Below are 24,378 nucleotides of genomic sequence, written 5' to 3'. Positions count from 1 at the left end.
CTGGTTTTAGGCACTACTGACCCAAAGATTAAATGGTGGAAAAAAAGGGGAAAATTTAAAACAAAAATGATGGCTTCCTTTTACCTTGGGGAAGGGAGTAGGACTTAACTAAGAATGAACAATACAAATGTTAGTACAATATACTACTAAAAACAGATTGATTATTTTAAAGATTAAAATTCAGGTGATATATATGTAAAATTTGAAATATTTGGGCTCTTTACAATTGTATTTAATTCTCACAATTATTTTCTGAATGGAAAGGAAAATAATATTAAGAATATATTAAATTTTATGGAATTTTTGAGGACTAAAGAACATATGTTTATATTACATTTAAAGCTAATGTTCCTCATGAATCCTTCCTTAGCTAATGCCTTCCTAATTTTTCTTAATATGATCAGGCTTTTATTTTAAGAGTTTCCATAATTTTGCACTCATGAGATGGTAAGCCTGAAAAGCTCTGTAAACTGTAAATTTCTATAAAAAGACAGGACAGCCTTCTGCCTTTTACCAAGTCAAAACTGAGCTTATAAATAATTTGAGGGCAAGGAAAATGCCTTCTATTTGTGTGTACCATGAAGAATACTCACAGCAGCATTCTAAAAGGCATAGCTAGGGGGTATGCCATGAGTGAAAACTATGAAATATAAAAGCAGAACAAAAGGACAGACAACTGGCATTGCTTTGAGTAACGTCACTAAGCCATTTACAGAGTAAAAGGATGTACACCAAATTGTCAAACTGTGCTATCCAGGCCAGAGAATCTAGGACATGCCCACTAGGAACTAAAAGCACTGGCAGAGATATAGAGGAGATGGCTTCTGCATCCAGCACCAAGAGCAGAAGGGAGCCAACAGACCTGTTATTACAGAGCCACTTAGATTCAGGAACTCTCACCAAGGAACCCAGAATTCAGGCCACCTACACCTTGGAAATTAAAACCAATATCTGTAATTGTACTTAGATCAAATTTAAAAATATGGAAAAAATAGGCTTTTTCATCCCAGTCAGTGCATGTAATACATTACGTTAAAACATTTGAAATCAGCTGTTTTTCTTTCATGTTTCTGTATATATAATTTGGATTAGATTTTCAAAATTATTTACATGATTTATGAAAGTGGATTTTCTCCACAAAAATATGCTTTTGAATCTTTACTCAAAAAAGATTTAAAGAGATAATAAGGAATGCTCCATGAGAAGACAGAATTGTTATTAAGCATTATAGAAAGTCAAAGCACCAAACTGAAAGTAAATTTTTACTTTTAAGGTAAAAGTTTCCTACTCTCATCTTGCTATTCATATTCACACCAATCTCTCTCTCTCTCTCTCTCTCTCTCTCTATATATATATATATATACACACATACATACACATATATATATGTATATATATATATATATATAGATAGATAGATAGATAGTTGTCTATCAATGATTTGTTGAAGATCACAGAATTCCCCTGAAAATTTATGTAATCTTTCTTAAAATGACATCTTTTCTATCTTTTCTTTCTTTCATTTTTTTTCTTTCTCCTTTTTATAAACATCTAGTTAATTGGGTAAATTTCCTGAGGTAGAAGTTGTAAATAGGAATTGGCATTTTTAGTAGCAGGCTGAATCATGTAGAGTCTATTAAATATCTCATTTGAGTTTATTTTCCTGTGGATTTCTAGTCAATAGGTTTTCCTATCAAGAATCCTCCCTCTCCTGAAATCATTGCTTCACTATATACTAATTTGGATATAAATTTTAAAAAATAAAAAAATAAAGTTAAATTATATAAAAAAAAAGAATCTTCCCTCATTAAAGGCATTGATTCTATTTTCAGTTTCTATAATTCAGGTAGATTAGAGATTCTCACACTTTCAGAGTATAAGAGTGATAAAAATTCAGAGTGATAAAGATATTCAGAGTGATGAAAATATTAAATTAAGATACTGATTTTTTGTATTTCTTAACTTAATATACTTCTGCTTCATTAGATAACAGCAAATTGTTTCAATGCAACTATGTTTATTTACAAATATAAATTTATTTACATATTACGTATAATTCATAATTCTTTTCATTTGAAACTTTCCTAAACACAATATGATTATTTACTACTTGATTGTCAGAAGTTTTATAGTTTCAAGTATAAAAAATTATATAAAACTAAAAAAATATATACGAAAAAAAGGTGCTATTTCAGCTTACAGAAACATACTAGGTTACTGAATTTCAATCTGGAATACTATTATTTCTCCTATAGTCCTAGAACATGAAGTCTATTAAGCCTCACTAAAACTATGACTAACCATTGTGTGTACCACATTCTTTAGTTTGTAAATGATTGTTTTAATAAGTATTGCAATGTATTTGCCTGATATCAGAAATCTTATTTTCCATGTAAGAATTCACTAGCTGACTTGCCTAATAGTTATGGTAAATCCATTATGACAGGTATCCTTTGTCTCTATCCCTAAGAAAAGACAGATTTCCAAAAAATATACACATTTTCACATTTCTTAACTATGTATTTTCACAAGGTTAATAGACTTATTACATCAAGTGATATATGGAAGAGGGTGTTGAAAACTGTAACATCTTTATCAATCATTATCAAGGCAAATTTTGTCTCTTAGTAATTTTCTAATAAAATGTTACTTTCACTTTTACCATAATGGTAAAGAACTTACTATCACAACAATTCATTTACTGTGTCAAAACTTTAAAATGATTAAGTATCTACTGGTGCTTATAGAAACGTTAAAACTTAAAAGCAGAAATGTGGAATTATCCAATAAAATGTATCCAGATCAATGTCCAGGTATTCTGAAGTGATATATACGAAGGGAAAAGGAGGCAGAAAAATAATAGAAGAAAATCACTTTTACTTGTTAAAATTTTAAAAATTGTGTTGATTTCCTAAAAAATAACAAAGCCCAACATAAAAGAAAAACTGACTATAAATTTACCCACTAACAACAGCATGTCACAACGTTAAATGCAATACCATGATATGATCAATTAATTACCATCTGAACATGATATTTTGACTGAGCAAACATCACACCCATCCGATAGACTTCTATTAAGAATCTTCTGCATTAAAGGCACTATATCATGTAAGACCCACCCACTACTCCCCTAAAAACCTGCTGCACAGTTACTTATCCTTGAGTAACTTTGAAATTCATCTTGTGATAAGAACCTTACAGATATATACGGGGCAGAGAAGTATTTAAACAGCACCACATGAGAACCAAAAAATGTTTTGCAGGAGTTCAGAGAATCACTTTTAGCCCGGATAGAAAGTTGGAATTTGGGTAGGGCTTGAATGAAGACAAGGATTTTGACAAGCAAGGTTACAGATTAAGAACTTTCCAAGTGGAGGGTTGGACCATTACAGGTTGTACCTGTAAAGATGCAAAGAAAGAAGCTTTAAATTATGTTTTATAAATCCAAAGAATTCATGTCTGGCTAGAGCACTGCCAGAAATCAAGTTACATATGTGAGAGACAGAAAGTAAGTAAGAATCATTTATTCATGTCACATATAAAGTATACATTTTTTACCAGTATTTTTCCATTACACACATATCATTGGTTTCCTATGCACAATACCTGTCACCTCACAAGTTGTTAAATTTTATCCAAATCAAATTCATGTCTATGGGCTTTCTGTGACCTTAACAAGAACAATCTGGGGGTAATGAGAGGAAGAAAACTCAGACTGGTGTGTGAGGAGGACTGAGTGGCTTTTGAGGAAAGAGAACACAGAAAACTTTCAAAAAGTTTCATTCATTCAAGAAAATCTTTGCATGCCTAGTAACAACAGCATTGTGTTAAATTCTGGGGAAGTAATCATCACTGAAAGAACAGATACAACCCCTGAGTTCCCAACTGGGAAAATCACAGTTGAACAAAGTGTTTTCACTATTTTATGTGAGCAGCTAAGTCAAGGATCAAGTTTTAGGGCAAGGTTGAAGAGCTGAAGATTCTCATCTTTGGGGGATAAGCCTTCATTCTGGAGAATCATTTTGTCTAGTGAGAGATGATGCCAATAGGCAAACAGTATAAATGTAAATGCTACAGGAATAAGGGGTGTGGGATTTGAAAGTCACAGTAGTAATATAAATTAACTTCTGGCTGAGCAGAGAATATGTTTAGATAACTATAAAAATGATCACAGTTCTCTAATGACTTCATCTGCATTCTGCATTGCAGTCAGTAAATTCTTGGCCTACAGTAAAGGTCATGAAACTTTCTCTTTAAAAGACTAGATAGTGAATACTTTTGATTTTGTGGGCCATAAGTTTTGTGGCATGAAAGCAGCCATGGACCACACATAAATGAATAAGTATGGCTGTATTTGTTTTTTTTTTTTAAGAGAGAGAGCAAGAGAGCAGGACAGGGGGACAAATGGGGGGGGGAGGGAGGGAGAGAGGGAGAAAGAGAGAGAGAGAGAGAGAGAGAGAGAGAGAGAGAAAGAGAAAATATCCCAAGCAGGCTCCATGCTCAGCGCTGGAGGGCCCAACATAGGTTCAATCCCACAACCACTGGACCATGACCTTAGCCAAAATTAAGAGTCAGACACTCAACCGACTGAGGCACCCAGGCGCCCCAGCATGGCTGTATTTCAATAAAACTGTTTATGGACACCAAAACTGAATTTCATATAATTTTTATGTGTCACCATATATTATTGTGACATTTTCATCCATTTGAAAAAAAAAAAATCATTCGTAGTTCATGGGCCATATGAAACAAACTTTGAGCCAAAGTTTGCTGACCCCTGACCTAGTATAGAAAAGTACAGGAAGGGTTGGATAAAGAGAGAAGATGGATCACTCTCTGGCAGATTATACCTAACACAGGATAAACATATGGATGACTACCCTTTAAGTGTGTGCACAATGTGGTATAATGTGACGAAGTGCAATTTCCTGAGGTCAGGGCTGATGGATTTCACAAGATCTTCAAAGGGGGACTTGACAGGAAGAACTTTGAGAGGCAGTGATTTAGAAGAACTCCAGTTAGACTTTAAGAATTTGTATACCATTAATCACTTTATAACTAATGAGCAGATAAAAACATTGGCCAGGTTAGCTTGCCTTTCAGCACCATTCATGAATGATGCCACCAATATCTGTTATTTAACTACTGCCCTTCTATTTGGTTTCTCAGAATTATTAAAATTGCTAATTAGTATTACTATTGGGCCCTTTCTACATGCCAGATACTTTGATAGAAACTGTTAACCTAAATTTTCATTTAATTCTCACAACAGTCTTCTGAGGTAGGTACCATTTATTATTCCATTTTATAGCTAAAGAAACTGAGGCTCAAAAAGGCCTTTACCTTTTGTTCTTATATTCTGCACTGCCTTCCTAAGCAAATTCATTGATCCCAATTTCCATTTATATGCTGATGATCCTCAACTGCCTTAAAAACCTACCCAATGACTGTCCAAACATCAGCATGAAGTGCCAAATAATATCCTTTCCCAGGAGTCACTCTCTCAGTAAATGACAATATCCACCCCTATCCATGACATTCCTCTCCTCACTACTGCCCACAGACTCTTCCATACAAAGGACTGTAATCTTTTTCATGCTCATCTACCTTTTTCCAAATCTAGCCTGGTACAAGCCTTCTGCAATGGTGTCCTAAGAGGTCTTCCTAAATACATATTTTTTAAAAGTAAAAAAAGAGGTAGCATTATAGGACAAAATGAAATGTTATGAATATATAAGTATTTTTAAAAAGCTATATAAAAACATATCTCTATGTGTACATGGAGTTGCATGGAATTATAGTGAAGTGGTTAAGACATAAATTCCATTTCAACCTCTAAAAGTTGTGTGGCCTCAGACAAGTCACGGAACCTGTAAGATGGGAATAATAATAGTACCTTTTATGACTGTGTTTTGAGGACTAGAGAAGTTAATACATGCAAGGCAATTAAATGGATGGCATGTAGTAATTAATAAATAATAGCTGTCATTGCTGATGGTTTTATCAATATTAATAACACAGATGCATAAAAAAAGATTAGCTAATAATATACTAATATTTTCACAGTGAACTTGCAATTAGTGGTGGCATTGCAGGAGTTTTATGTATCTTCTTTTTTGTTTTTCTGTGCTTAAAAATCTGCAAAATATTACAAAAACAAATCAGCAATATATCTCTATATAAAATCACTCTGTTAAATGAGGATGCATTGAAATTCGTCATCTGCTGTAAAAATTATCAGACACACTTCTCGTTATATTTGAGCTACCCAAAATATTTTATCATATCCAGTCTGAAACTGATCTCATGTTTAAAAATATACTTAGTATAGTTAACAATAATTATCACCATATATAATTATTTGAGTACTTAGTATTGTCCTTTGAAGGCACTTAAGAAATGTTAGTTTCCTCTTCTCCTTCAAATCCTAAACACAAATTAATTATAAAAATTAATTCCACTCAAATAAATATTTTTTTCTCACAAATTGACCTAAAAGTATATATACATATTAGCCAAATTCAAAATTTATAGTTCAGAGCCAAGAAAAGAACAAAAACATAGCAGCTGGCATATGTTTGAAAATACTAAACCTTATTAGGGTATCTCTTCAGAAGATGAGTTACTATAGCTGAACTGAATCTCTATTAACAGTAGTGAATTCCTAAGCCAGACAGCAACAGTAAATAAAAGAACCCATGCTTACATTCATTTGATGGTTTTGCAGACTTGAGAATCATTTCTGGCACCATGATTTTGCATTCAGGAAACAAAGAATATGAAACATTATGTTCCTCACAATGTTTTTCTTGTGCTATTAAATCAATCAAATAAATGAGGCAAAGACAAGAAATCTGGATTTCAGCAAGATTTTGATAAATGTAGCTTTCTATTTCTGAAACTTAGTGGGGTACCTATCCTTTGTGAGAACTTTTTGCTTCCATTATTAAGTAGCAGAACCAAGAAAACATTTCTTAAAATGTTCACAGAGAACACCTTAGCCTTCTCTGTAGCTACAGCTTACTTTTATAAAAAGGAAAAGACTGCTAATATTCACAAAGCTGCAGTAGACTTAAAATACAGAGAATATTTTGGAAAACTGGATTGGTTGGAAGGAGATAAAATAAGTCCTATGGCAAAATAAGACATACATTTTCCCAAGGTAAATAAAGTATAAAGTCCAAGCTGGCAATCACATTATTTATTTTAGGACTTTCTTCACCTGTGTGGCTTTTGGGAAGAAAATTGAAAAAAGATTAGCAGAAGGGTATTTAATAACTTGGATATTTTCTTGGCATGATTATTATCTAAGGACCACATGAATTTTAAAATAATGCCCTAAACTCATAGGGAAATTAGATTATTCAAGAACTATCCCTTTAGGTGTAAGTGGGTTATAGTTGGAGTTTTATTAGTATATATTATTTACTTGACAGTGGAACAAGGGTAATTTTGTTAGTTTCCATTTATAATTTCTTCTTGAGAAATTTGTGATATGCCTTGGAAATTCATTAACTCTTATTAAGCTATTTTTAAATCAAACATATATACATCTACCCAAAACTTCTTAGAATACTTACATTTTTGCCTGTATAATCTTGTAGGATAATAAGCACTATGCAGTTTTTAACTCTACTATGAATCTTCTGAAATGTTTCATTCCCATGACTATAATGAAAGAATTATTTAATTTCATTGAGATAAACTGCCAAAAAAAAAAAAAAAGCCTTTTAGGCCCCTATTTTGAGTAAGAATAAGAAAAAGATTGGTTCACTGCCTTGGGAAGAAGTAATATCAATAGATAAGAGAGAGAGTAGAGCTTCAATTTTCCCCAATTGGACAAATCTTTGTATTGAGAAGGTTCAACTAAGTAGTAAATGGCAGCCCAGGACAGGTGAATTTCCTATATATAATTCTATATATATAATCTATTTTAGATTATAGAATAGATTCTAGATCTAGATCTAGATCAGAAGAAATCCTGGTGTGGACACCGGAGATGTGCACGGCAGGGGATGACAGTCTTGAAAAACAAATGAAACTAGTATGAACTAGATACCTGCATATCCTGGTAAATGCACTTTAAAGTTACCTTGCAGAGATTTTGCATTATCCAAACCCAGCTGGAATTCCAATGCTGCTCAGCAGTACTTTTATCATAGTCATTTCTTATGACATTCCTCACTCTATTTGCTCTCGCCTCATTTACACTGAGAAGATCAAAGGCCTCAGACTCAAGTTTCTTCAGTCATCATATTCCTGTTGCAATACTCCTGTGTATTCCAATCATTTCCTCTTTTCTATCAAACTCAGGGAGAGAACCATCTTTCCTTTTCTCCAAGAATAACTTTAGCGTCCTTGAATTATAACCTCTGTTCTCTAGGACTTTTCTCTGTTAATTAAAATTCTTTGTTATTTGTATCTTTCAATCTCTCCATCTAGAGGTGCTTTTCCCATACCTCATCCTTGGAAAATGCTCAGATCTCCTCATTCTGAGACAGACATACATGCGTGTGTGTGCGTGCGCACACACACACACACACACACACACACATCACGCACCCCTTATTTACTCTTAGTACTGTCTCCATTACAGAGTCTGCTATATAAAAGTACTTTATACATTTTGGTAGAATGAATGAAAGATGAACTGTTCATACTGGTTTTCCCTTCCTAATACTAAGCTTTCTGAAGAGAAGTTCCTAATAATTACTTTTATTTATTCATCTTTCCAGCCCCAGCCCCATACATATGAATAGGCTTTAGGGGGGTGAGGGCAGCCTCATGCTATCCTGTTGTAGACCCTCTAACTCCATGTTTCTGAGCTCCTACCTACATTCTCTGCTGTTCTAGCTCCTTACACCCATGACAAGAACCCCATCACAAATGCAATGGGGAGTAATTAAGTGGGCATGGATAAGATGATGGTTACAGACAGAAAGCTGAAATGAATGATGAGTGGAGAGTGGGATGGGCTGTAGCCCATGTTGGGTTCTGTCCCACACTTGAGGCATGCTCTATCTTCACCCCTTCCTCTCCAGTCTATTCAAACTTAAGGTTAGGAAGAATCCTTCTGTTCCAAAATCCAATGGTCTCTTCTCATTCTCTAGCCTCTTCAGTCCTGTAAGATTAACTAGTCTTTCTCTACAATTCTTTCCTCCATTGGGACTCTGCTTTTCTTCCTCTTTACTCCTCACTCTTTTTTTTCCCCTCTGGATCCTGCTTCCACACTACACACGCTTCTTCCCTTAAAAGTTATTCCTGAATAAGGGCATCTCACCTTATCTTCTCTTAATGCCATTTTCAGTCCATTCCTTTCTGAATGGACTGAAATGCAGTGAGCTCATTCTTTTCCTTTTCCATAGCTCCTTCTCTAGCTCACTGTGTTATATGTCATTTGATCTATTAGCTCACACCGACTTCCTTGCTTCCTCGCTGAGTTTGTACACCTGGCTTCTGTTTGAGCTTCCAGTGGCACAGCTGTTTCTTCTATTCTCTTGATTAAAATGTCTCCATCAAGCAGTGAGCAAAGTCCCTTACAGGGCTTCAAAAGACCTGGCCCCAACCTTTTTTCTAAATGTATTTCCCACTAAGTCTTTTCATACACCTTTGTTTCAGCCAAACTGTGTCCATGGGCTGGGATAATTTATTGAAATATATATTTGTGTTTTTTTCCCAGTATTTTTCCTTCCACCTTTCCAAAAAAATTATTAGCCTTTTAATAATTTCCACAAATTACTTTCTGCTTCTTTGCTTCAAGGATTCTTGCAGGAATATTAGGGCAGCCAGAAGGTAGTAGTGACTCTTTCATCCTTCTTAAAGGCCTAAACCCTAAAACATAATGCTAAATGTGCCAGCCAGATCAAAAAAGGAGGAGAAGGCTTTGCAGGGCCTATAGACATGAGTGGATCCTGTAGGCACCTGGAAGAGGCCCTGTTCCATGCACACAAAAAGGAGGAGGAAAACAGGAGCTTAGTGTAACTGAAAGGTTTTTTTTTTTTGTTTGTTTGTTTTTGTTTTTTGGTACAGGTTGAGTTTCTTTACTCAGAGGGAGTGTGCATCATTTTCAAGTCATGGAAATTTTTGTTTATCCATATCCATGTGAGATATGCTTCCTTATAAAATATATACCTATTACTTTGCTCATGGCAGTAGCCTCTAATTTTCGTGCTTGCAGCAAATTGACAGTAAAGTCAGAGCTTGATCTAATAGGAATTCACAGAAACGGATACTGGTAAAGGTTGAAGAAAAAGGGGACAACTTATAGAGTTACAAGGCCTTGAGCAGGATCTTGAAGGAAAGGATTTGGATAGGGAAAAGTAAAATTTGGAATGGGGGAAAATTTTTAGAAAAACACAGACTATTACCAAAGAAACAAATGATTTTTTAGTACATTCTTGGTACATGATAACTGACTCTTAATTGTTTGAAAATTATAAAATAGAACTGCAACATCTCCATAATGTAAGCAGTTTTGATCATTAAACATGATATTAATCTAATAAAATATCTTCAGCTGTTAATGATATAATAATAATTTTATTAAATGGTTAGACCATAATTATTTACTAATTCTGCATGTGCTCTCATCTTGAGACATAGATCTTAGACCAATTTGTCTTCCCACTTCTTTTGGTAACATATATAAATGGCAAGGGGTTTTACTACATTTGGCACTTGCTTTATATTTTTTCATTTAGTTCTTTGGATCATGTTTATTTCGAGTGTGAATAATTTCCTTCCACTGGGGATGATACTTTTAATTTTGAAATACCTACTGTGGCTGGTATAATACTGGAAATACAGTTATTCAATAATTTAAGATAAAGTAAACTGAACACTTTCTGATGATAGAAAAATAGAACTGATAGAAAATAGAGCTGATGATATTTTACATTTACAGATGTTTTCTTCATAAAAGTTAAAAGTTCTAAGCAGAAATCATAGTCTCGGATGCACAGTGCTTCTTTGATCTAAGATCTGTTCTGAGATGACCTGTTTCTTGCAGTGAGAATGAGTATCCATTAGAGTTAAGAAATCTTTTATATGATTTTAGGATGCATACCTTTCCCAGGGGAATAAGCACTCATTATTTTCAACATTTTATCAATGTGCTGTGCCCTCTCACCTGGAATGAGCTTCCCTATATGGTATTACTGATTTAATTTTTAATATTCAGTCTCACCTCTTCAAAGAAGCCTCTCAAGATTGCATGAGAGTGAATCACATTCTGTGCTTCCTCTGTACCACTTTGATAAATGGATAATTGCCCTTTCTGAGATGGAATATTTATATGTAATTCACCCTTTTCTACTGTGGTATCTTTGAAGCCAGAGGCAATATTTCATTCATCTCTTTAGTATTCCTAGGTCCTAGCCCAGTGCCTGGTATACTGTCTATCATGTACTAACAACAGAATTGTGCTTAAATGTTCGCTGAACCTTATTTCAAACTCTTCTTTTTTGCAGAGTGAAGAGAATAGGCTTGGGCACCTGGAAGCCTGGGTTTAAATTCTGGCCCAATCACTTACAATAGGAACTTAAGAAATTACCCAATCACTCTATGCTTTAATTTCTTCAATTTCAAAATGGAAATAGTAATAATAAGAGTACTTAATAAGTTTGTTGTGACCAATAAAGGAGTGAAATTACATGTACACACATATGCATGTATATAACTTAAGAGTGAATGGCAAAAGCTCTAGAAATGTAAATCATTATTAGTTTTATTCACTTAGACACATGAATAATCATTCTTATGATACTTAAAATTATCTTACATTTGTAGATAAAGTTATAAAGATTAGCCCTAAGTTTACTCTGAGCCTCAATTCCAAAATATTTCTAGATATGGAGCTTTTTCTCATAATTCCCTTTCCTTCACTATTTTGCTTTTCAAACTAATCTAGCTACTGCTTACTGAATAGGTTTTTTGCTATATGCAAGATGGCTTGAAGACATTTACCAGTAGTAGCACCTAGAGTCATTGGAAATGTCCTATTTAAAAATACATATTTAAAGAAGTTATTCTTATTTTCATTATGAATAAATAGTGTGGTAAAGGTGTTTTTAAAATATTAATATTTATAATTGAAATATCCTGTAAAAATAATTACCTATAATTGAAGAGACTAGTAAATTATATGTAAGAATAATTTTATATATATTAAAGAGCACAGTAACTACTCTTCATAATAAATACATATACATGAATGTGTGTGTATAGTATATAAAATTTACCATGCTATCAATTTGCTGAAATAAATTTTACTTGATTTCAAACAAACACTCAAATATACTCCTTTAAGCAAACTTGTGGTTATAAAAACAAAAACAGAAAAGCAATGTGCTTGTAATATATCATTCTTAGAAAAGCTGATTAAACTTTTATTTCCAAGCGTTTCACATTTTTCTGATTATCTCTCATCTATATTGTAGAAGAGAAACTGTAACCCAGACTGTACGGATTACTGGTTCACTAAAAGAGAAGCCCTTACTTAGCCTTTTCTTCTACATTAAAATAATTAAATATTTAGATTGAATGTAATACATTCTATTCCCCAGAATACACAGCTTGTTTTAAAGTAATGCTATTTTCCTCTCCATATCACTTGTAGAAGACAGAAGAGGAAGAAAAATCAGGCCATGCACTGAAACAAAGAGGAATGATAATTAAGGTTTGTCACCATCTGTCATTTGCTTTAGAAAGATCAATAAGAATAAGTTATCAAAAAGAAGGTAAAATTATGATATAGAAAATATACATAAAATTTTATACCTGGAAATATCATAGGAGGACAGAGAGTCCAATCCGCCCCCTGCCCCCCCACATTATATAAGCAAACTGAATCCTAGAGAGATGAAGTAACAGGTGATTTACTGAGTCACTTTAGAAAATAATTGTTTTGTTAGCTTGGCTTTGTAATCCAATGTCTTTTTTGCTCCCTTACACTGCAACCTAATTTTCTAAAGTAGGGTATTCTGTGGAGATTATTAACAATGCAACTTTTGGGGCGCCTGGGTGGCTCAGTCGGTTAAGCGTCCGACTTCGGCTCAGGTCATGACCTCGCGGTCGATGAGTTCAAGCCCCGCGTCAGGCTCTGTGCTGACAGCTCAGAGCCTGGAGCCTGTTTCAGATTCTGTGTCTCCCTCTTTCTCTGACCCTCCCCTGTTCATGCTCTCTCTCTCTGTCTCAAAAATAAATAAACGTTAAAAAAATTTTTTTTAATTAAAATAAAACAAAAAAAATTGCAACTTTTGAAAAGGTAAATATTATTTGAAATTCAACAATGACCATAAACAGAATAAAATTTAAATTAATAAAGCAAAGAGGTTAATTAAGTATTTCAATGACAATCATTTGAACCTATTACCTACAAAGCTATGTAACAAGTATAGTTCCCAAATTATTATTGTGTTTTATTCTAGGAAAATATAATTCCTTCTATAGAGAAGGAATTATAGGGGCAAAATAAAGGAAGAGAGACTGTGGGTAGTTAGCAGAAGAAGATAAGCAGTCCGCTAAATCCGCAGCCTCTCACGCAGGAAGCACTGGTTCATAAAAGAACATTTCCATTTCATCTAAGCGATGAAGGATTTTCAAACCTGGTGGTAAAAGCCTTATCCATACCCCACACTGTAAACTATCATTAGATCAATACCAAAAACCAGGAAGCATCACCATCAAAAATAAGACAACACAAATGAAAAAATGCCTCCTACTCAAGGAGAAATCTGACCCTCAGAAAGATAAAAAGATTCTCCTTCGCAATAAACAGCTCATCTTAGTGGGATGGCATAGAGACAGATCCATCAGACACTTAGATAATCTAGGTTTATTCTATGATTTTCAGAAAGACAAACCTCTGTTTAAATAGCTGTGTGCTGTACTTCAGTTTCTGAATGGTTCAATTTCCTACCTTTAATTTATTTGTAAATATGTCCACTAGAATGCACATTTTAAAATAGATACTCTCCAGGATGCCAAGTCAACTACAGAAAAGAATTCCACGAACGTTTTCTGGAATAAGTAAATGTTGTTACAACAAGACTTTTGCTGTTAAGGAACAAAAATATGGAACCAACGGTTATAACAGAAGAAACAAGTGCTGACAATTTAATCAATTCAGTATTTCACTTACCTTTGGTTTTCCACAGTACTGAACATAGTAATGAATTAATCTAATATGTCTGATCAAATATTATGTAATTTTGGGCAATTTAAAAAATATTTCATAGTACAGAAATAACCATTCTCCCTTCTGTGTTTTGCCTTTTTCTATATACCTTGAGGACATAAAGCTTTTAAGTTTTATAAGCAGTAGAAAATATCTGGAAACTCAAATTTGTATTAAGACATTATTCTTTGCACAAATCCACTGACCCATTTTTCTAAAGTAAAAATAACTGCCGGGTTTTTAACTTGCACTGAAAATATAACAATCACAGTTCAATAATTACATTCATACAGTACCTTGAAGACTACATCTCAAGTTGCACAACTGACATTCTTTTCCATCAAAATATAGAGCCTAAATTATAGGTAATTGTATTATGGAACATTTTGAAAAGGAGAATCCTGTTGCTTTTCTTGCATATAAATAAATTTGGATCTTTAATACTTCTTTGCATTTCCTTGCATATTTATAAACATGGCTTTACTTTTAACTTAAAGGAAAATATCTGACCACTTTACCGATCGACAAATGATACCTTGTTAGACAGCTGCACAGAAAAAAAAAATAAAATCGCATATGTAACAGATTTTCAGAGACAGAAAAATAAACTTCCTTTGCAAAGAAGAATCAATACGCTCTGCAATCACTCACAAGCCATAGCACGAGGATCCACTTTTGTCTCTCCAGCAAGAACTCGAGGTATCTAAATTGAATTTTCACTCACCTGTTTGGCTTAGCTGGGATGTGCTTCTACTCCTTCTAGACACTATGGCAACCACTTTGGCACTCAGGCTGGATCTCCTTTTCTTTCCACCTCCTCCAACTGTACCCACAGCTGTGTCGGACTGACTGCCGTCATTATGCTCCAGTGTGTACATCTCCCCACTCACACTGGTGCTCTTCATGATGGCTCTTCCTGAAGTCCCCATCCGTCTGCCTTGCATTTTAGGGGTAAATGAACTATATTTACAAAGTAAAAACATATACGCATCCATAAATTATAGGTCAGCAAAACTGAAACTCTAAATCTAATTTATTTTGAAATAATCCAGGCAAATTTTTAGGGGGAAAAGCCAGTTGCATAGTAGTCTTACAACTATATAGCTCAAAACAATAGTATTTCAACAAGGAATCCATAAACTTTTAGTGAAAACAAATGCAACCAGTGTTATCCAAAAGGAGGTAAATGTTACTAATTTTTTAGTGTGTTACTTTCAGAGAAAAACAAGGATATTTAAATCAATAAGACAAGTTCATATACATTCCTGAGGAAAAAATATTAATAAAAAATGGATACTCTGAGTTTGCCGTACAAGGTTTAAAAAATGAAAACAGCTCTGTTCTACTTCCAACTAACAGACATCTCTTTGCCACCTGAGGCTTAATGAGTCTAGGAAACACTGCTAATGAGGCAAAAAAAATTGCATTTCCCTCCTACTTCCTTGTCCCCTCATGCTCCATCTCCTCCAAATTTCATCTCATTTTTCTCTTTGAGTATTTCAAATTCATATGCTCAGGTTGAGATATTCCTTTTTTTCTTTCCTACCAAAACTTACTTGTCTATGTTCCCAGACTGTACTCATTTATCTGAACAGATTACTGCCCTTCTCTCCTAAATGAAAAAAATTATTGTTGAGAATTTCAGGCACCATGTTGGTGGGAAAAAAACCCATCTCTACCTGCCAAAGTAAATGTATGTCTGTGAACTGGGCAGAGAGGTAGGGCAAGCAAGTTGGGAGCTATAGATGTTAGGATTCTTCAAATCCTTTAAATTACATTGCATTGCATCTAGACTGGCCCCTTTTGGTTCAATAAACATCTAGTTTGACAGATCTGAAATGATCCTCATTATTTTATGTTTCTTTAAAATATCTGCAAAAAATTGGGGCGCCTGGGTGGCGCAGTCGGTTGAGCGTCCGACTTCAGCCAGGTCACGATCTCGCGGTGCGTGAGTTCGAGCCCCGCGTCGGGCTCTGGGCTGATGGCTCAGAGCCTGGAGCCTGTTTCTGATTCTGTGTCTCCCTCTCTCTCTGCCCCTCCCCCATTCATGCTCTGTCTCTCTCTGTCCCAAAAATAAATAAACGTTGAAAAAAAAAAAAATTTAAAAAAAAAAAAAAAAATATCTGCAAAAAATTGGCTTACGTGACACTCAGCACCATCTTGATTTTCAATTTTCTATTTCTTGTTTTCAAGTACAAAGTACGTTAATAGAGCATTTTTTTTCGAGAGAGAGGGAGAAAGAAAGAAAGCATGAGTGGGGGAGAGGGGCAGAGGGAGGGAGAGAGAGAAATGTTAATGTTTATTTATTTTTGAGAGAGAGAGTGTGAGCAGGGGAGGGGCAGAGAGAGAAGGGGACAGAGGATCTGAAGCGGGCTCTGTGCTGACAGCAGAGAGCCCAATGAGGGCCTCAAATTCATGAACCATGAGATCATGACCCAAACTGAAGTCATATGTTCAACTGACTGAGCTACCCAGGTGCCCCTTAACATAAGCATCTTTTAAGAGTGATGACATTTAATAGTCATGTTGGGATAAATCCTAATATGATTAGAAATGATAAAACAAATTGTTGGGATCATGTAATATATTTGTGGTCATATATATAATGAGTGCTTTCGGAGAAAGGGAAATTGATATATTAGGGTGAGTTGAGAAATGTGGAAAAGTGAGATTGTGGAAGACTTAGAAGCAATGGGAAAGAAACAAGACTGTTTGATCTTTAGGATCCTTCCATGAATTGAATTGAAAAATGAGACCCCTCTTTGATAGGAATCATTTGGAATTTTTAATCCCTAGTTGTATTACTTGAACTGGTCCATATCAATAATAATATTAATATTTATATTCTTTCAATTTATTCTAATCAGCTTTTCATTAACTCAAAGTTTTTAAATTCATTTGCAAATCTGATAATTCTGCTATGCATTTTATGCCAACTCTTTTTCAAAACGTGAACATATAGCCAGTCCAAAATGGATTCCTGTGGGGTTTATATTCCCAACTGCAGTGGACTTTCTTTCCTGATAAATGTTCCAGTAAATTTCTTCTGTGTCCTCAGCAATTTATTTCAGTGCATTATCTAAATCTGCCACCTCTCCTTAAGTCTGCTCTTGCCACCTGCTTTTTCTACTGTTTTACTTGCAGACTTCTGCTGAAGGACATGAAGCAATGTCACAATTTGGTCAGTTTTGCAGTCATGATGTCCATCTTCAACTAAACACCTGTGACTGAGAAATCAGTAGTTTTTCCATCTCTCATTAATCTTTGCAGCACACTCCTCACAGGAATTATTTGAAACTTCCCTTCTAATGATTTTATTTTTACCTTTATAATAAAATATAGATAAATTAACATGTACCTTTTTTCTCATTATTTCCATGAAAATTGGATTCTATTAAACTTTAAATTTGTATTTTAAAAGTTATTTCACAAAAAGTACTATTGTAAAATTTTCAACAGTGTTCTTCAGGCTATAGAAAAATTTAAAAGTATAGGGAAATGCTTTCAATAATATTTCTATTATTTCTATCATGAAAATGTATTCAAGAAGAGCTAAGAAGATTCAAACATTTTTTAATGGATATTTAATCACAGCAATGAAATGTTCTATTACACTGACAAAATTTCTTTAAAAAATTAGGTAAATCTTTCTAGTCATTACCATTTAGGGGATTAAGAAGTTACGTTATTTTGTGAATAACTGGTAGACTTTTTCCTCAAAAAATAAAACATTTTATTTAGAATCTTAAAAGCATTCTTTTTAAAAAGTATTCATTTATTTACTTAGAGAGAGAGGGAGACAGAGAGCAATCAGGGAAGGGGCAGAGCGAGCGAGGGAGAGCGAGAATCCCACGCAGGCTCCACACTGCCAGCACAGATGTGGCCGTTGCGGGGTTTTATCCTATGAACCTTGAGATCATGACCCAAGCCGAAACCAGGAGTCAGACACTCAACCGAATGGGCCACCCAGGCACCTCAAGAATCTTTAAAGCATTCTTATATGATATGATGACTGTGAGTAGCTTCCTAAAGAATCTAGAATATCATAATGTTCAATGAGAACATGTTAAAACATTTTCAATTCTGTTTACCTAATTGAGGGCAGAGGTTTCTGGGGTCTAATCAGTCAGGGTAGTTTAATCCATGTGAAGGTTACCATCTAAGTACAAATATGCTTTATTTTTTTATTTTATATATATAGAGAGCGTGATCTGGGGAGAGCGACAGAGGGAGAGACAGAATCTTAATTAAACAGGCTCCACATACAGCATGGAGCCCTACGTGGGGCTCAATCCCATGACTTTGTGACCTGAGCTGAAATCATGAGTTGAATACTCAACCTACTAAACCACCCAGGTGCCTGAATATGCTATTTCCCTAATTTGTAGTCTTTTATTTGTTCTGCCAATTGCCTGGAAAACTATTCCTGTCATTTAGTCTCATCCTTCAGGATGTACTTTAAGGCTTTCTGCTTCATAAACTTCTAAGAGTCCCTCTATTGTCATGGCTATTGTTTCCCAGCCTCTATTTTCTTTTCTTTAAATTTTTTTTTTAATGTTTGTGTATTTTTGAAAGCGGGAAAGAGAGAGCACATGAGCATGGGAAGGGCAGAAAGAGAAGGAGACAGAGGATCTGAAGCAGGCTCTGCGCTGACAGCAGAGAGCCCGATGTGGGGCTCGAACCCACGAACCATGAGATCATGACCTGAGCCAAAGTCAGACCTTAACTGACTGAGCCAACCAGGCACCCCGCAGCTCTTTGTTTTCTATTTTTTATTGGTTATTTTAGGATTCTGATATCTCATATCAGCATGCACCTTATACATGACTAAATCTGCCACAGTAGCATTCCAATTGCTAAGTGAATTGAAGATTTATGAGTAGGGAGTAAAAAAATAGTGATGTCAGTATACAAATAGACTATGATATAACCCATCTTTAAAATTAAACAAAAAACCCTCCATATTCCTTCAATATTCCCTCTCCCTCTGGCTACTGATTTTTGCTAAAAATCTACTCAAACAGTTGTCCATACATCCTCTCTTCCTATTCTATCCTGAACTAACTTAAATCAGGTTTTGTCCCTACTATTTCACCAAAGCTGCCTTTTATCAAAGTCACCAATGACTTCTTCACATGGCAAAGTCCTATCATTGCATAGTCCTTATCCTTTTGACTTCTCAATAAATCATGTATATGACAATGCGTTTGATTCTACTGATCTTGAAACATTTTATTTTTATGATTTTCCTACCTAGTGCCTCACTGGCAAGACCTTTATCCTCTTTCATCACTAAATACTGGAGCACTTTAGTGTGTGGCCCTCTGACCTATATTCTTCCGTAGGAGACTAATTAGCTACATGTCTCATCTGGTCTCAGGCTTTACGTATTATCTGTATGCTGCAAATTCCAATTGTTTTTCTCCACCTGTCCTCAGTACTCAGTCCTGAACTTCAGATTTATATAGCCAGCTATCAAGTGACATTCTTGTTTGGATCTGTCTCTTAAACATAACATGTTCCACCCAACCAAAAAACTGCTCTCTAACTTATCGTTCATATCATATTAAAGATACCCCATTCCCCAATTGCTCAGACTAATAATTGCCCCCCTCACAGAAAAATCTAATGTGGATTTGACACCAAAAAAGAAAAAAAAAAGCTGCCTTCCTTTTTTAATGCCATGCTTGAGCATTATCTAACAAGCCCACTTACAGGCCATTTGACTCTCTAGGGGAATGTAACACTTTTTACTTACTATTTAATCTTATAATAATTATACCACAAATATTTTACAACTCTGTAAAGCTAGATGTTAACTTGAATAAAACTGATAAGGACAAATGATTACTATTTAGAAGAGGTGGTAACTCCAAAGGGTTATGGTTTTATTGACCTACAGAATATTATCCAGTTTTGAATCTAAATTCATAATCTTATTCCAACATTCCTTTTTGTTTTCAATGACTCTCTCTCTCTCTCTCTTATATATATATATATATATATATATATATATATATATATATATGTATATATAAGTACATGAACTTCTTGGATCATCTTTGGAACCATTATATAACTCTGTTGGTTTTCTCAATAATTAATTAAAACTTCAATATTTGCTATGTGTTTTTCTTATTACTGTGTTTTAATTTTGAGAATTATATTTATTTATTTACTTTTGTGAGAGAGAGAGAAAGAGAGAGAGAGCAGGTGAGGGAAGGGCAGAGAGAGAGAGAGACAGAGAGTCCCAAGCAGGCTCTGCACTGTCATTGCAGAGCCTGATGTGGGGCTTGAACTCACGAACTATGAGATCATGACCTGAGCTGAAGTTAAGAGTCAGATGCTTAACTGACTGAGCCAGCAGGTGCCCTGAGAATGTTTTTATTATGTTGGGGAGTCCCATCAAAATGCCCAAGTGGACTCTACCGGATTGAACTAAATTTTGTTGGTGGAGCAGGGCACCTCATGAACTCAAGCCCAAGGTTGCCTTTAAACAAGTTCCAACAGAACATGACTTTCAGTTTCTGCTTTTTACTGACTCTGGTTTTCCATGTCTCTTTGTTTCTGGTTCTTGGTAAGTTTCGCTTTTATTTCACTTACTTGTGACTAATGATAACATTCCTCACTAATGGGAGCAACAATAGGAAATCCATCTGTGGAATTAAATCTGCTGGATGGCAGACATCAGGATATATTACAAGTTGGACGGTGAATGACAGAAAATCTGGCTTGTTCGTCTCTTTACATGCGTGTTTGCTGCTAGAAGTTCATATCACTTATGAAAATGTGTTGAAAATGTGTTTCCAGAACTGCCCTTGAAAGTCTGGGCTTTGGTTTCCATGTCAATTTTGGCCCTATGGCTAAGTGGTAAAACTGAAGTTGCCAGTTCTCTTGACATGCTTAAAAATAGTCTTTATTATTGAAAACAAAAACCTCTTACTCTCTGTGCACCCTAGGGATAGCTGTCCAGGCAGACAGATATTAGATTCCAAGGTATCTGAAATTTAATAGAGCTCCTGTTCCTGATTGATCTATACAAATGAGTATTTAAGTAATTTTAATATAGGTAACTGAAGAATCTGTACAGAAAAAATAAACTGAAATTCTAATATTTTGAATATGCTTGCCTTCTAAGAAAAAAATTCTCAGGGAATTGCTAACTCGTAAGAATTTTAATATAAGAACTTAAATCCACACAGTGAATCCTTAGATATATCAAACTAGTTCAATAAATTTGGCTTAAAACAGTCTTATGAGAACCACAATGAGATGCCACTTCATATATGCTAGGATAGCTATAATAAAAAAGAGACAATAACAAGTACTGATGAGAATCGAAGAAACTAGAATCCTCATACATTGCTGATGGGGAAATAAAATGATGCTGCTGCTTTGGAAAAGTGTGACAGTTTAGTTAAACTTAGATACAGTTCAATGAAACTCAAGAGTTACTGAATGACTTAGTAATTCCATTCAAAAGTTAAACATAGTTAGGGGCGCCTGGGTGGCGCAGTCGGTTAAGCGTCCGACTTCAGCCAGGTCACGATCTCGCGGTCCGTGAGTTCGAGACCCGCGTCAGGCTCTGGGCTGATGGCTCGGAGCCTGGAGCCTGTTTCCGATTCTGTGTCTCCCTCTCTCTCTGCCCCTCCCCCGCTCATGCTCTGTCTCTCTCTGTCCCAAAAATAAAAAAAAAAAAAAAAAGTTAAACATAGTTACCATATGACCTAGCAATTCCATGCCTAGGTGCATACTCAAGAGAATTTAAAACACATATCCATATGAAAAATTACATATGAATACTCATATCAACATAATTCTTTATAGTTAAAAAGAGGACAACTTAAATGTTCACAAACTGATGAATGGAGAAACAAAATGTGGTATATCCATACAATGGAATATTATCAACCATAAAAAGGAATGAAGTACTGATTCATGCTATAAACATGGATGAAGTTAAAAACATACTATGTGAAAGAAGCTAGATACGCAAGGCTACTTATTGTATGATTCCATTTAAGTGGAATGTCCCATAGTCAAATCCATGGAGACAAATGTAGATTAGTGGTCACTGGGAGCTAGAAGGAATGGGAAGCGAGTATTAATGGGTATGGGTTTCTTGTGGGGGATGATAAAAGTGTTCCAGAATTAGATAGTTGTGATGACTGCACACCTAATTGTGACTATACTACAAACCACTAAATTGCATCATTTCACAGGGTAAATTTTATGGTATGTGAATTTATCTCAACTTAAAAAAAGTTTTATATCTTCTTACAGATTTCCTCAGGATGGTATATAATACAAGCACAAAATCTTACTTTAAAGACTTAGGTTGGTTTTCATAGACAGATTAACCTAGAATTCCTAAACTTCCTATACTGGTTTTACTTAATGGGTAAGTTAACATTTCTTCCAATAATGTTTGAAATTATAAAAAATGTAAAATTATGTAATAACTAAATTGAACTATAATTGTGATTAAAGTCTGATATCAATAGTAATTAAGCTGGTTGGAATGTCAGCTTAAAATTTCCAAGTGATTAATTAGTTAACTTTAAGATTTAGCATTAGCATTATATTTCATTAATTAATAAAAAATATCTTTGAATGTCTGAATAACTGCTAAGTAAGTCAGAATATAAAACTTGGTCAATAACCAAGGAATGAATACACACACACACACACACACAGACAGACACACACACATATATATGTACTTTAAAAATGCCTATTTTTCATATGGTATCCAGTAGCTTTGCCTTTGCTAAGGTTTATCTTCATTTTTGCAATTTTAAGAAAATGTCTAAGGGATACTGTAGGCATACGTTGCTTTGTTATGTGTGCTATGTAACTTGCTGGTGTGCTAAATTTCTTGTATATGACAGCCTGCTATGCCTGATTTTCTACCTCTGAGTGTTCTCTATGAGACAGAAGCTTAGCTTAGAATTGTAACTGGGGTGCCTGGGTGGCTCAGTGGATTGCGCACCTGACTCTTGATTTCAGCTCAGGTCACGATCTTGTGGTTCATGGGATTAAGCCCTGCATCATCAGACCCTGTGCTGACAGCATGGAGCCTGCTTGGGATTCTCTCTCTCTGCCCCTCCCCCTGCCCCCTCTCAAAATAAATAATACAAATAAATTTAAAAAATAAAATAAAATAAAAGTTGTAACTAATATTGATGGTTGGTTCCACACTAGGTAAAATATATGGATACAAATTCAAGGTAATAGATGTGTTTTTATTTATCAAAGGAAAAGAAGGACATCATTGCTTACAGTAAAATACCTAGAATGTGAATGAAGAGAGTAAAAGGACAGAACTTGAGTAGATACATTAAATTGTAGAAGGTTTGAGGAAAAGTGAATTATTTACCCTGTTTTATTGTAGTTGTGAACAGTAAGCCTGAAGGGCAAAAAAATAAAACTTTGACAAACTGGCTCCATTTGATGTAATAAGAGAGGTTTGTGAGTCATTTGCTGACAAAGTATAAAAATGCAAGATTAGAATCAGGTTTTCAGTTAAAATGACTAACTGATCTTAGAATATTTAGTTGAGAACAAATTTCATTTAACCAGAAGTGGCAAGCCGACCATTAGGAATAGGAGTTCTACTTTATATATAGAACCAGTATATGCAAAGTCTGTACTATGGCTTACAGGATCCTAGAACTACAGATAATAAAAAAAAAGTTCATATACTGAATTTAGCACAATTTTAGGGATCTCATAGGTACTGCAAAGGATGTCTGGTGGTGATTTTCACTTTGGCTCACACTGTAAATAATACAGATGTACAATGCTTGCTGTAAAATTACTGTAGGTAACTTTTATCATTTTAAAAAAGTTCTTAGTTTGCTAAGATATTTAATCATATATATGTGAGAATTTTATCAAATATTTTGTTTCTATTGAGATGACGATATAATTTCTTTAATTCTGTAATGAATTACATAGAGAAAATGTTAAACAAATGTTGCATTTGTGGAACAAATATTTTTGACATATTTTCATTCTCTCAAAATCAATCAATCTATCCATTCATTCATCTATTATATATCTATCTTGATTCAATTTGCTAAAACTTTGTTTCAACTACTTTAATGAGATTTGGGTTTATAATTTTCCTATGTTATAATGTCCTTATCAAATTTATCAAGGATAGGCTGGCTTCACAAAAATAATTTTGGAAGTAT

The 24,378-nt window shown here is 34.5% G+C and overlaps 1 protein-coding gene across 20 annotated transcripts in view; it reads right to left on the bottom strand.

Annotated features, from left to right (window-relative positions):
- The window catches only part of RIMS1 (regulating synaptic membrane exocytosis 1), a 488,852-nt gene that overhangs the window by 62,022 nt on the left and 402,452 nt on the right, over positions 1–24,378 (bottom strand). For 12 of the 20 annotated variants that reach the window (XM_030315837.1, XM_030315800.2, XM_030315805.1 and 9 more), the window contains one exon: positions 14,904–15,139. The exons of the other annotated variants lie outside the window; for them this stretch is intronic. In XM_030315837.1, coding sequence (XP_030171697.1) covers positions 14,904–15,139 — 236 coding nt within the window. The remainder of the gene's footprint in view (positions 1–14,903; positions 15,140–24,378) is intronic. 20 annotated transcript variants of the gene reach the window in all.

The sequence above is a fragment of the Lynx canadensis genome, chromosome B2, assembly GCF_007474595.2.
Source record: "Lynx canadensis isolate LIC74 chromosome B2, mLynCan4.pri.v2, whole genome shotgun sequence".
NCBI classification, from domain to species: Eukaryota; Metazoa; Chordata; class Mammalia; order Carnivora; family Felidae; genus Lynx; species Lynx canadensis.
The sequence above is the reverse complement of the archived record's forward strand: the minus strand, read 5'-3'. Positions and strand labels throughout refer to the sequence as shown.